We start from the raw sequence: 14,068 nt of genomic DNA on the forward strand, positions 1-14,068 counted from the left end.
GGGATTAGATTAGACAGGGCTTGATGGCCGGCATGGACACGATGGGCCGAAGGGCCTCTATCCGTGCTGTATAACTCTATGACTCTCCCCCCTAGTCCCTCTCTCTCTCCCCCAGTCCCTCTCTCTCTCCCCCAGTCCCTCTCTCTCTCCCCCAGTCCCTCTCTCTCTCCCCCAGTCCCTCTCTCTCTCCCCCAGTCCCTCTCTCTCTCCCCCAGTCCCTCCCTCTCTTCCCCCCCCCGGTCCCTCCCTCTCTTCCCCCCCCGGTCCCTCCCTCTCTTCCCCCCCCGGTCCTCCCCTCTTCCCCCCCCCCGGTCCCTCCCTCTCTTCCCCCCCCCCGGTTCCCTCCCTCTCTTCCCCCCCCCCGGTCCCCTCCCTCTCTTCCCCCCCCCGGTCCCTCCCTCTCTTCCCCCCCCCCGGTCCCTCCCTCTCTTCCCCCCCCCCGGTCCCTCCCTCTCTTCCCCCCCCCCCCGGTCCCCTCCTCTCTTCTCCCCCCCCCCCGGTCCCTCCCTCTCTTTCCCCCCCCCCGGTCCCTCCCTCTCTCCCCCCCCCGGTCCCTCCCTCTCTCCCCCCCCCCGGTCCCTCCCTCTCGTCCCCCCCCCCCGGTCCCTCCCTCTCTCCCACCCCCCCCGGTCCCTCCCTCTCTCCCCCCCCCCCGGTCCCTCCCTCTCTCCCCCCCCCCCGGTCCCTCCTTACTCTCCCCCCCCCCCGGCCCCTCCCTCTCTCCCCCCCCCCCGGTCCCTCCCTCTCTCCCCCCCCCCCGCCCCTCGGTCCCCTCCCTCTCTCCCCCCCCCCCGGTCCCTCCCTCTCTCCCCCCCCCCGGTCCCTCCCTCTCTCTCCCCCCCCCCCCGGTCCCCTCCCTCTCTCCCCCCCCCCCCCCCCGGTCCCTCCCTCGCTCTCCCCCCCGGTCCCTCCCCCGCTCTCCCTCCCCCGCTCTCCTCATCCCCGCTCTCCCCCCGGTCCCTCCCCCGCTCTCCCCCGCTCTCCCTCCCCCGCTCTCCCTCCCCGCTCTCCCCCCGCTCTCCTCCCCCGCTCTCCCTCCCCCGCTCTCCCCCCCCCGCTCCCCCCCCCGCTCTCCCCCCCCCCCCCGCTCTCCCCCCCCCCCCCCCCGCTCTCCCCCCCCCCCCCGCTCTCCCCCCCCCCCAGGTCCCTCCCCCGCTCTCCCCCCGGTCACTTTTTCTCTTTCCCCGCCCCCGCCCCCATCCTGGCCTCTCCCTCTCCCCTTTAGATCCAGACTGGTTCCTGTGATGGGGGGATTGTCCTATGAGGAGAGATTCAGTAGACTAGGCCTATATTCTCTAGATTTTAGAAGAATGAGAGGTGATCTCATTGAAACATTCAAAATTTTTACAGGGCTTGTCTGGGTAGATGCAGGGAGGATGTTTCCCCTGGCGGGAGAGGCTAGAACCAGGGGTCATAGTCTCAGAATAAGGGCTGAGATGAGAAATTTCTTCACTCAGAGGGTGGTGAATCTCTGGAATTCTTTACCCCAGAGGGCTGTGGAGGCTCAGTCGTTGAGTATATTCAAGACAGAGATCGATAGATTTTTGAATATTGAGGGAATCCAGGGATATGGGGATAGTGCAGGCAAGTGGAGATGAGATCGATGATCAGCCATGATCTTATTGAATGGTGGAGCAGGCCCAAAGGGCCAAATGGCCTACTCCTGCTCTTATTTCTTATGTTCTTATGATCCTCGATTTTCCCTTCACCGGCCAACAACGGATCCCCTGACATCTGCATGGAGTCGACGAAAGCGTGACCCAACTGGATACTGCGCCTGCGCAGCTTCGGTATACTGCGAACTGGCATGGAAGGCTGCAAAGGCAAATAATCCCAGTGCGGAGGATTCCCCTGCTGTCCAGCCGAAGGGTCAAAGTTCAAGGCAGAAACCCAAACCCCTCCCGGCGTTGCACAACAACCCATCGGAACACACACTTCAAGTGCTGCAATTGCGACCGGCTCTGAGGTCGCAAGACTCACAAACAACTCTGTCTGGATTCCCGGGGTCATTGTGTATGGGGCCCCTCCGCCGCTCCTGCTGTCCCGTTCTCTGTGCAGGATTTCAATTGAAGTGCGCGGGAGCTCAGGGATCAGTGCGCGTGCAGCTGCACACCTTAGAGGAAGCAGTGCTTGACAGGCTGCTTCCCCTGGCTGGAGAGTCTTGAACTAAGGGGCATAGTCTCAGGATAAGGGGTCGGCCATTTAGGACTGTTGATGCTTAGTCGTTGAGTATATTCAAGGCTGATAGCGATAGATTTTTGGATTCTAAGGGAATTGAGGGATATGAGGATCAGGCGGGAAGGTGTAGTTCAGGTCAAAGTTCAGCCATAATCCTATTGAATGGCGGAGCAGGATTGAGGGGCCGTATGGCCTACTCCTCCTATTTCTTATGTTCAACTAGGATATGGGAAAGTATCTTCAGCTCATAGAAGTTGTGCAACACTGGCTTTTGACCCTGGATATTAAACAGGGCTGGGAACGATGCTGTACTTAACTTGGTATTACCAGTGGACCTCAAGACTGCAATATTGACCATAATGTCGCTAGTGTTGATGCTGAAAGTCAACGTGTTGAATGCACCAATCTTCAGGGCAGCTGGTTTAAAGCCATCAATTGGAAAAATAATGGGAGGTAAAGCACAAATTGGAAATGGAATTCTTTCAAAGTTGTAAAAGAGAGGGTGCAAATTATGTTGGAATGGAAGGTTACTATTAAAACCAAGATCGAGCAGGTTTAGGAAGTAAGCTGGAAGTCTTTAAAAATGGGTAAGCAGAGATTGAAAAAATACATGGAATAGACTAAAAAAATGCTGAAAGAATAATATGACATAAATGGTGAAAATTGCTAAAATGGAAAAGGTGTGTTAGGGAATCAGTAACTCCATTTTGAGCATTTTTTGGAAGGTTTTTACCTCGTGAAATGGAAGTCGTCAGGGCCTCAAATGAAGAAAGTGCAACTGTTGCCATTCACTTCATTGTAAAACGGGATTGGCTTGTGTGCCTGCTGTGGCCTTTGGGTCCGAGCATGTGATGCTTCTGTTCAATAAACCTAATCATCTTCTTCCAGGTAAGCCAATATTTTCTGTGGACATTCATCCCGATGGAACCAAGTTTGCAACAGGTGGACAAGGTAAGAGCCAGGCTGCAGGCTGCCTACCGTTTAGATTCGAGATCTAAGGCCCCGAAATCCCAAGTGACATGCAGGCTGCTGTCCCCTTTCATGATCAGCCTTGCGGCCACAAGAAACTACAGTGTAATTTTTGCTAAGAGTGTTTGATAACCTGGACAGCAAGGTAGTTTGTTTTACTCGGTCCTGTATATCATGGATTGCAAGCTGCGGATTCACTGGCCCTCTGCATTACCGTGTGGCAGCTGTAAGCCGCCCTGCTGTGGAAATGATAGCCTTTGCCATATACAGAGGCCTATTCAAGTGCCCACTTGCTCTGGGGGTACGACGAGCCAGCCATAGCAATGCGAAGTTGGTTCTCACTGTGGTGCCTCTGCCCTGCCTGGAGAGATCAATTTCTGCTGCGTCACACTGTAAGCTTGCTCAGATAGCTCAGTGCCAGTTGCCCTTCTTGGGGGGGTTTAATTCAGTATGAATGTTTTGCCTTGGGGATGTACTGAACAGAGATTTCCACCACTCGCCTGTTCCCAGGGAATCCTTGACCATCCCTGAACAGAACCGATCTACAAACCGTTACTAGAGTTGCTTTTTTTTTTTGTAATCTATATTTTTGAAATACAAATAAAGGCTCAATGTTTAATTTTCGCCTACAGGGGAGGATTCAGGGAAGGTTGTCATATGGAACATGCCGCCAGTTGTTCGAGAGGAGGACGAGAAGAACGAGGCTATCCCCAAAATGCTTTGCCAAATGGATAACCACCTGGGTACATGCGAAATATACGCAGAAAGCACCTTTTATGTGTCACTCGGGGACTTACTGCCCAATATTTCAGTGATCTGTCACTCATTATTTACTGTTACAATCCTCATAAAGTGTATTCCATTAGGAGGGTTCTGTAAAGTCCTGGTTTGTCCTGTCTCTCTGTAAAGGCTATCTTTTGTGAGATATTGACTGTAACTGTTCCCCTGTTAATCCTCTAAATCACTGTCTTTTTAAGGGGTGGAGAATAGTCATCCCATACAGCAAGAGTGATTAATTAGGTGCATCTCCCACCATTTCCATTTATCTTATTTCAATGTTGGTATCTTTTTAGCAAAGCAAAGTTATTAGAAGTGCTATTAACCCTCCCTCCCCCCATTTAAAAAAAAAAAAGTAGAATGGCCTTTTCTCTGAGACTATTTCCACAACCATTTAGTTTCATCTGCCAAGACCATAGGTAAGAACTAGACTACGACATCTTCTGTTTATAATATCAGGTTTATGTATTAATTCATATGAATGTCATTCTTTAATAGTGAAAGCATTTTTAGATTTTATTTCATTCTTTCACCGCTGCACCAATTTTCTCTCGCCCTCTCCAGAGCAAATTGAGTCAGTGCTAGGGTATGGGTCGCCTGAGTGCTGGCCAGCCTCTGGTAACTTGTCCAATTGACCATTATTTATATGTGACCTTTGACAGTGTGTGTCGTCAGGCTATTTGACTGTGGGGGAAGGACATCCCGGCTAAGCCTTATCGTGTCCTCACCTGACGCTCACACCTGCACATTTCCAGCCTGCGTCCCTGTATAGTGATTGGAAATGGGTACCCCAGCCCATGTTCTCTTCCTATTTTGGGCACAGAGGCTCAATTGGAGGGCCTCTTCTGCCACATATAACTCATCACAGACTCGAGCTCTAACTTGGAAGCACCTTGCCCTGTATAGCTGAGCCACTCGCTGGGTAAACCTGCTGAGCTCTTGTGTGTTTTTTATTTAATTAAACTTTATTTTGGATCCTCTGTACTCTTGGGGAGAAACAGAAAATTGCTAATGTTTGCCTCTGTTTCCTTGCAGCCTGTGTGAATTGTGTGCGCTGGTCTAATAATGGATTGTACCTGGCATCAGGTGGAGATGACAAGTTGATCATGCTGTGGAAGAGAGCTGCGTAAGTATCTCTGACTGCCCGATTACTGCAGGCTTCGTGAGCATATACACCCAATCAATGGCTTTCCTTGGTTGGGTTTGCAAAAATATATAATTATGTCCAGGAATGATGCAAAGGAGAGTGCTGGTTTACACGGGTAACCAGTGGATCCACGTTACATTGTAGTGCTGTACATACAGGGAGATCTAGTAGATTCACATTATGCTATAATGCTTTATATAACGGGTGTATCCAGTACATCTGTATTGTACTGTTGTAAATTAATATTGACAACACACAAACCATTTAAAGTTGCCAAGTTTTGGTTGTGCTGTGACATGAGGGTGAGCAACTGTTAATCCATAGCATATGCAATAAATGATATATCCATGCTTGATATGTGGTATCCATGCTTGATTTGATATCCTGCAGCTTCATTGATGGCGTACAGAATCTAAAGGTTCTGTGATGACCGTGTGATTGCTTTTTACAGTTATATCGGACCGAGCAATGTCTTTGGCTCCAGTAGCAAGCTAGCTAATGTGGAACAGTGGCGATGCGTTTCTATCCTCAGAAGTCATACAGGAGGTACGAGTTGAAGGTCATGTTCTGTCTGTTCTCATGAGTTGGGGCAGTGAAAGACAGTTTTATTTTTTCAAACAGTTTTTGCGGAATGAAATGAAATGCAAGTGGGCTCCCCGATCTTCAGTGAATTTATTTAATGAGTACCTGAACTATGTAAACTGGAACGGTCCCTGCATTGATCCTCAATCTGTGCTGAGTTAGCTAATCTAAGATGGTGGTGCAGGCCACACATTTGGCTTTGGCCCCCTGGATTATGGAAGAGATAATTATCCACCATTTCCATTTCTGATCTCAATCCAGAGACCTCCGCTGGAGGTGCACGTGTATGGATGTTAGTTGAGGCCAAGTTTGGCTTTGAAGTTGGCAGCTCCATGTGATTGAGTGGTCCATCGATACTTGCTGTTTAAGCTCTCAAATAATGGCCACTTGGGCAAGGTACTGCAGAAGAACCAGTGCCTGTCCAACTATACCCCAGCAATATGTCAGTGGAGGGAGGGGAGGAAATTGGTGAGGGAAGAAAAAAATTAATTTGACAGTGGGATGAGTTAAGAGTTTGTCCACGGCTGTACCCGATTTCACAGTGCTGTTGGGCATAACTAAGACCGCCTATATCCACCTCCGTAACATCGCCTGTCTCCGTCCTTGCATCAGCTCATCTGCTGCTGAAATCCTCATCCATGTCTTTGTTACCTCAAGACTTGACCATTCCAACGCACTCCCGACTGGCCTCCCACGTTCTATCCTACATAAACTTGAGGTCATTCAAAACTCGGCTGCTAGTGTCCTAACTCTCACCAAGTCCTGTTCACCCATCACCCCTGTGCTCGCTGACCTACATTGGCTCCCGGTTAAGCAACGCCTCGATTTCAAAATTCTCATCCTTGTTTTCAAATTCCTCCATGGCCTTGCCCCTTCCTATCTCTCTAATCTCCATCAGCCCCACAACCCCTCGAGATATCTGTGCTCCTCTAATTCTGCCCTCTTGAGCATCCCTGATTATAACCGCCCAACCATTGGTGGCCATGCCTTCTGTTGCCTAGGCCATAAGCTTTTAAGATGCTCCTTAAAACCTACCTCTTTGACCAAGCTTTTGGTCATCTGCCCTAATTTCTCCTTCTGTGGCTTGGTGTCAAAATATTTTGTCTTTTAATACTCCTGTGAAGCGCCTTGGGACATTTTACTACGTTAAAAGCGCTATATAAATACAAGTTGTTGTTGAGAAAAGGCAGGTATTTCTCTACAGAGGGAAATGAACAGGTTACTGGTTACTCTTGCAGAACTTTTTAGAAGCCAGCTGTCACAGAAAAGTATTGGCTGCAGTTTCCTTTAGTTGCATCTAATCCAGACTGGTGGGAATAAAGATTCTGTCACCTATAAAGGTCCTTAATAAAATTTGTCAATCTTGTTAAGTTGCATAACATTTGGCCAGAGGCAGATTCCACATGCAAATGACCTGAAGGGTGACTGGGAGCTGAAAGACTTTGCGCTGTTTGACTCCTCCCTCGCGAGCTCAGGCTCTGCAAAAATATACTGCAGACATTACAGCACTGACTTAGACTTGCCTGGTGTAAGAAATGGAAACATTCTGTTTATTTTTAATATTCAGGGATATGGCACAATGATGGGCAAAGTCGAATCATAGTGTCAGCTGTGGCTCAGTTGGTAGCACACTTGCCTCTGAGTCAGAAGGTTGTGGGTTCAAGTCCCACTCCAGGGACTTGAACACATAAAGCTAGTTTGACACTCCAGTGCAGTGCTGAGGGAGTGCTGCACTGTCGGAGGTGCCGTCTTTCGGATGAGATGTTAAACCGAGGCCCTGTCTTCCCAGTGTCCTGGCCAATATTTATCCCTCAACCAACATAACAAAAACAGATTATCTGGTCATTATCACATTTGTGGGACCTTGCTGTGTGCAAATTGGCTGCCGCGTTTCCCACATTACAACAGTGACTCCACTTCAAAAGTACTTCGTTGGCTGTAAAGCGCCTTGAGACATCCGGTGGTCATGAAAGGCGCTATATATCTTGTTTAAATGGCACTTAATCATCCGGAATACTTTAATAACCGGCAAAATAGATAACCGGTAATCTTGCCGAATCCATCCAGCACTCGTTTTGCCAAGTCCGAGTCTCCCGCGGTGGCCGAGTTAGTCAGTGGTTTTTATTTTTGTTTGTGTTAAAAATGGCCCACCTCTATTATCCAGAATTTTTCATCAACCGGCACCATCCTGGTCCCGTAGATGCCGGATAAGAAAGAGTTTACTGTAAATGCAAGTCTTTTTTTTTTTACATTGATCAAAAGAAGACCCTTTGGCCCATTGTACTTATGCTGGTGCTTTCTCCTACTGGAGCTATCTAATCTAATCCCATTTTCTTGTCCTTTTACTGTATCTTTTTATATTCTTTTCAAATACTTACCTAATTTCCTTTTAAATGCTGTTGTAGTCTCTGCCTGATGAGCCACTCATGGTAAAGTGTTTTATATTCTAATAGGCCTAGGTATGAAAAAAATTCTGCGGACTTCCCCCTTTTTGTTCCAGTGATCCATAATCTATGCCCCCATGTTACCAATTTTCTGACTAGTGGAGGTAATCTTATCATTATTTACCCTCTCAAAGCCATTTGTAATTTTGAAAGCTTTTACATCGCATTTAACCTCTCAATGGGACCTTGTGACTTTTCTATTTTTAGTCCCATTAACTTTCTTAATACAATGTCCTTTTCAATATTTATCTTCATTAGTGGCTCTTCCATATCCTGCTCACTCGTCTACAATGTCACATTCACCTTCCTCTGTAAAAACTAATTCAACATATATAGTGAGCATTTCCAACACCTGGTCATTCTCAAATGCAAGCTGGCTCCCTTTGTCTCCAAGTGGTCCCATTCCTTTTTTGACTATCTTTTTACTTGTGTGCTTTTAAAAGCCCTTTCCATTTTACTTTGTTGATTGCCAGTTTCCCTTCATACTAGGTCTGACCCTTTCTACTTGGGTTTACCCGTCCTAATTTCTTTTTGCTTTCTTTCCTACCTTTTTTATAATTCTCATAATTTTGATCTATTATATCACTTATATTTGTCATGTCTTTTATATTAAATATTTTTGTTGGCCCAACCTCTATCCATGGAATCCCTGCATTTGATGTACCCCCTTTATTCCTAGTTGAAATGTATGCAACTTGTACATTATTCATCTCCTATTTAAATAGTTCCCATTGTTGGTCTTTGTATTTCATCTGCCACTTTTTCCAACCAATTACTGTAATCTAATTAGCTAATTTCTAGTCTAACACCGTTATCTTAGACTCTCTCTTTGCCTGTTTTCAGTGTAAACCTATCTGGTTATGGTCACAATTTCCTAAGTGCTCCTCAACTTCAGATCACGTTCTTGTCCTGCTTATCCCATCAGTGCAACTGTTACTACTGCAAATCTCTCTCAATTATTCAGTTGTCTTTTATGTATTCCCACTCTAATAACAGATTGCTCATTTAGGCAGACTCTATCTGAACACAGTCATCAATTAGCACTTTCCTTTCTATGTCTGAAATCGTTGCCTGGAATTTCCACGGGATTCTCTGAGGGGAGATCGGCAGACCTTTCGGTGAAATGGCTAAAAACGACCATTTGTGCTGCTTCTTCAGGGTTTCTGCCGATCTTCTAGCAAAGTTCCGATGGGAGAACCACGCAGAAACTCTCCCCATCCACCTTGTGAATTAATTATTAAGGCCACTCCACATCTCTCTTTTTTCCCCCCTTTATCTCTCCCAGAATTTCTGTAACCAGGTATATCGCACTCTTGCCCTGTCTGAAACCAAGTTCTGTCGAAGCTAAAACGGCATACCCATTCATTCTAATTAGTGCCTCTCGTTTTTTGCTCTTTATTTCAATTGCTTTTCACATTCGAATAGATGTATTACCACGCTGACACACTCGTAGCCCTCAAAACCCTTTTTTTCTTTCCTTCTCTTTAACCTCGCTCCTATCTGCCCTCGGTACTACTTTCTATACCCCCCTTGTGCATTACATTTTTGATTGCTTTACCTCTTCACTATACTTATGGGGAACAGTCAAACATATCCCCTAAGATTCGCCGCTTACCCTGCCGTACAGTTTAAATTCGCTGTGTGTGATGATATTGGTACCATTTCGGTTTCAGTGAAGCCCATCCTATCTGTAGAATTTCCCCTTCCCCAGCGCTCTTCTCAATGCCCTAAACATCTCTCATCCTCCCGCGATAACCATCTGTCAAGATGAGCGTTGTCCTGCCCTAGTGCCTGACATTGGGAGAGAGATCCTGAGATTAATGCCCTGGAGGTCTTGCTTTTTAAACTAATACCTAACTCCTCAAACTCCCTTTGCAGCAGCTCTTCTTCCCTACATCATTGGTTCCAATGAGAAGATGACCTCAGGCTGCTCACACTGTTTTCAAAATCAGCTTCACCCCTTCCATTTTGACCTGGCATTTGGGACCCTGCCAGCCACAAAAAAAAAATGCTATGTCTTCTAATAATTGATATATAACTACACTTGGAGCTCACCTCCCATTCTCCGCAGGTAACCACTTGCTTCATGGTGCCGCGGTATCTCCTGTGAGGTCCCATCCCTGAATTGCAATCCTTGTCTGCAGCATAGGTATCCGGCACTGTGGGCCTATTGGAGCGCTTCAAATCCTGAGGCGTTTCCAGCACGGCCTCTACCTGAGTCCTTCTTCATCCTCTCCCACCCACTCCCCCGCCTTCCCAAAGGATGACCACCTATGTCACCTCCTCTGCCTCAAAGTTCCTCTCTAACTGCAGTATGGCTCCCTCTTGCAACATGGAAAAATATAGGGAGCTTCACTGTACATCTTGGCCATTTGATTTTCGAGTGCTTCAAGGCGATCTTGGATGCATAGAGTGCCTTTGTTTCCCATCATTGGCATACCTTAGCTTGATGATCATAAAAAATCACTAATGTATAAATTGTTTTAAAATAGTAACAGCACATTGTATTGACTGAGGTTCCCTTTCTTGGCTGTACCTTGGAGCTCACATATAGCAGTTCTGAAGTACAATACACTGACTGAGGATTCTGTCTATGTTCTAGATGTGATGGACCTGGCCTGGTCACCCCACGATGCCTGGCTCTCTTCCTGCAGTATAGATAACACCGTTGTTATCTGGAATGCTCTAAAGTTCCCAGGTGAGATTGGAACTTGGCTTTAAATTGCTGAACAGGTTCTATAAGGGCAGGACTGAAACTATTATGAATAGAACTTCTTCATGGAGCAGCATTGAAGGTTCAGTTTCAGCAATGATATTCGTTGCCTCAAACCCATGCAGGACTTGCAATCATGATGTTTGAACGCTGTGTATAAAATTTACTGTTGATCACGTAGGTTACGGACACAGCACAGGTTCTCATTCATTGGGAAAGTTGTAAACTTCAAGGATGACTAAACAGTGCACACTTCTCAACTCTCTTTCTTGCAGAGATCATTGCAACGTTACGGGGTCACTCGGGCTTGGTGAAGGGCCTCACCTGGGATCCTGTTGGGAAGTACATTGCATCCCAAGCAGACGACCGGAGCTTAAAAGTGTGGAGGACCATGGATTGGCAGCTGGAGACTAATATCACTAAACCCTTTGATGAAGTAAGTATTTTCAGCAAATGTCTGAATCATTGTCCTGGGGTGGTGCAGTTCCTTGTTGCTTTTTGTCGCTTGAGAAGCCTGTCCATAAGATCACCTCTGTAGAAAACTAGAATGCAGGCCTTTGGGCAGCCATTATGCCACCAGCATCTCTTTTGCCCTCTTTCCCTACCGTCGCATTCACGTTGAAGAGCGGGGCGATCGGCAGATTAAATTTTTCTTTTTAATTTGCTTGCCAATTGGTTTCCCAAGATTCTATTTTAGAAAGAATTAGGCCTTAAAATAGATGGCCAGGACGCTGCCCCCCCCCCCCCCCCCCCCCAAGAGCTGAAAGAGACTGGCATCCTATATCAGTACTAGATTAACACATGCTCTGCCCATTGGTAATATGGTATTGTGCGACCGAACCAGTGGTCCTTAAAGGGATCACGGCAGGCCACTCCAGAACAGGTACGTTTCAGGCTTTAAACGCGATTCTTGTGGGTCAGGTGGAGCATCAGTGCTCCTTGTGGCCCTTCGCAATTTGCTCCTTTGCAGTCCTCCCCCATGATTGCCTCCCACTTCGCATACCTGCACCAACTGGGCTGCATATTGGAGCCCCGGATTCTATCCCTCTCTGATCAGCGAGCCGCTTGAAATGCGTGAACAACTCGCAGTGGTACAGAAATGCCATCCAACCATGTTGTTTGGGCCTCGGACCGATTCCATCGGACAGGCGGTGGGCTGAGACTGCCTGGTGGAATTGGTCACCTGAAAATTGCCCCCCATTGTTCTTCAGGTGAAATTGTTAGAAAAGGCTTCTTTGAGATTGTCCTTTAAAAGTCACTTCATATTTGGAAATATGTTGGCCAATACCAAACCAGTTGATGCTCTCTTGAAAGAATTACAAAAAGATAACTTGGTGTGCTAGTATTTCAGTGGAGTTAGGTTTACTACAAGACTTGTGATTGTTCCATTGGTGGTAAATTGGTGTAGGTTGTCTCGTGTTAGCATGGTTTGTGTGGCCATGAAGGGTTATGGTCCATGTGATCATTTCATCTCTCTGCAGTGTGCAGGCACAACGCACGTGCTGCGGTTAAGCTGGTCCCCGGATGGCCATTACCTTGTATCTGCTCACGCAATGAACAACTCAGGCCCCACAGCGCAGATCATTGAGCGGGACGGCTGGAAAACAAATATGGACTTCGTTGGCCATCGGAAGGCAGTGACTGTAGTGGTAAGTGTTCTGACCTTTGGAACCCGCAGGAAACCGTTTGGAAGAGTGTCATTTCTAAGTGTGTGCTGTATATAAATATGTATTCTGATTTATGGAGGGAGAGAAAAGAATGGGAAATAGAAAGATACTGGGCCAGAATTTACTGTCAAAATAATGGTGAGGCTGGCTCACCGTTATTTATGTGCAAATCGCATAGCAACATCAGGCAAGGGCCAATGTATGGTTAAACGCGAAAATCCATAAGTTGCTTTCCGAGGTGTGTTGCTCCGCTGTTAGCTTCTCGAAAATGGCATCTCGCTGTTGGATTCACTGTTGAAATGCAGTGAACGGCGTGAAGTCCCTATGCTTGGCTGGTAGATACAGACTAAATTCTCCACAAAGTCGGGGCTTGTCCATTTCAGTCTCGGTACCATTTTTAAAGGTGTGATAAGTCTTAATTACTGCCAAACAACCTCTCTGGCACGGAAAATTAACTTTTACAAGCGTGGAATCTCATTCCTTCAGCTTTTAACTGTTGGACATAAAAAAAATTCATTTACATTTTTTAAAAAACTTTTTCTGTCCCTTTTTTCCTCTCTCAATCCAGTCTTTCTTTCCTCCTTTTTATTTCGCTTTCTGTACCTGATTTGACATTGAATTCAATATTCCAACTTGTGCTTCCTGGTTCAGACTCTGCGCTGTCCATTCATAATTATTCAATCTGATTGGTTAAGGAGATGCACAGTGGCTTGACCTGTTCATACAGATCCCAGATGCCCTGTAGCAACTTGCCCTGCAAAAGCTCATGGAAATTAAATGGGTAAGTCTAACGAGCAGCGGGTGCAGTCGGTTCACCAGCTACAGTAAATTCTGGCCCAATGTAAGATCATCGTGAATATATTCTTCATTTGCTGGGAGAAAAAAGCAGGAGAGGTGTATTTTGTATGAGAGTTTTGTATTGCTATCAAAAACTGAATTTAGGAGCTATGATTTGCTTTTTGGATCCTGTAAATTTCCCTCCGATTTATTAGGCCCACCCCTCCCTCACCTGGAATTGGTGGCTCATGCTCGGACAATGGCTTTCAATCTTTCCTTTTTGGACCTCGCAAATATTGACTCCTTCCTGGAGATCCCTGTCCTAACTTCCAAAAGGTGTCAACTACGAAAAGGAAATCAGTAGTCATTCCAGAAAATGTGTGTTATTCGGACACAGTGACTGAAATAATCAGCAAATCAATAAATGCAATAAAAAAACATGAGGAATCTGGTGCCTTCAAAGATCCCTGGGTTTTGGGACCCCAGTTTGCAAACCTGTGCTTGGATGTGGTTGTGTGAGTGAAGTTCCCCATCTGCTACTCTTTAAGTGTTAACCTGGACAGTGAACATTAATAGGCTATTAGTGGGCCCTTGTATCCATGACCCTATTGTGAATGATTGCATTGTCATCGTGGCTTTGATGGAAACTAGGCATAAGGGCGGCAATGCCATGTCACTTACTCAAGCCTCCCTGCCTTGCTATACATTACACCATATGCCCCGCTCACCTACCTTGGTGGCGGTGTGGCCCTTATCACCAAATCACACCTTTCGACTCTCCCACCTACTCCTCTCATACCTTGTTCTACCCCTC

The 14,068-nt window shown here is 46.8% G+C and overlaps 1 protein-coding gene across 3 annotated transcripts in view; it reads left to right on the top strand.

Annotated features, from left to right (window-relative positions):
* Window positions 1-14,068, top strand: part of hira (histone cell cycle regulator a) — a 130,089-nt gene that overhangs the window by 20,426 nt on the left and 95,595 nt on the right. For 2 of the 3 annotated variants that reach the window (XM_085961968.1, XM_085961970.1), the window contains exons 2-8: window positions 3,067-3,129; window positions 3,780-3,890; window positions 4,960-5,050; window positions 5,523-5,617; window positions 10,700-10,795; window positions 11,086-11,246; window positions 12,292-12,459. In XM_085961968.1, the coding sequence (XP_085818094.1) occupies window positions 3,067-3,129; window positions 3,780-3,890; window positions 4,960-5,050; window positions 5,523-5,617; window positions 10,700-10,795; window positions 11,086-11,246; window positions 12,292-12,459 (785 nt within the window). The remainder of the gene's footprint in view (window positions 1-3,066; window positions 3,130-3,779; window positions 3,891-4,959; window positions 5,051-5,522; window positions 5,618-10,699; window positions 10,796-11,085; window positions 11,247-12,291; window positions 12,460-14,068) is intronic. The other variant, XM_085961969.1, reaches the window with a different exon arrangement.

This window comes from Somniosus microcephalus, chromosome 19 (assembly GCF_052327205.1).
Source record: "Somniosus microcephalus isolate GS21.2 chromosome 19, FLI_Smic_1.0, whole genome shotgun sequence".
Classification (NCBI taxonomy): domain Eukaryota; kingdom Metazoa; phylum Chordata; class Chondrichthyes; order Squaliformes; family Somniosidae; genus Somniosus; species Somniosus microcephalus.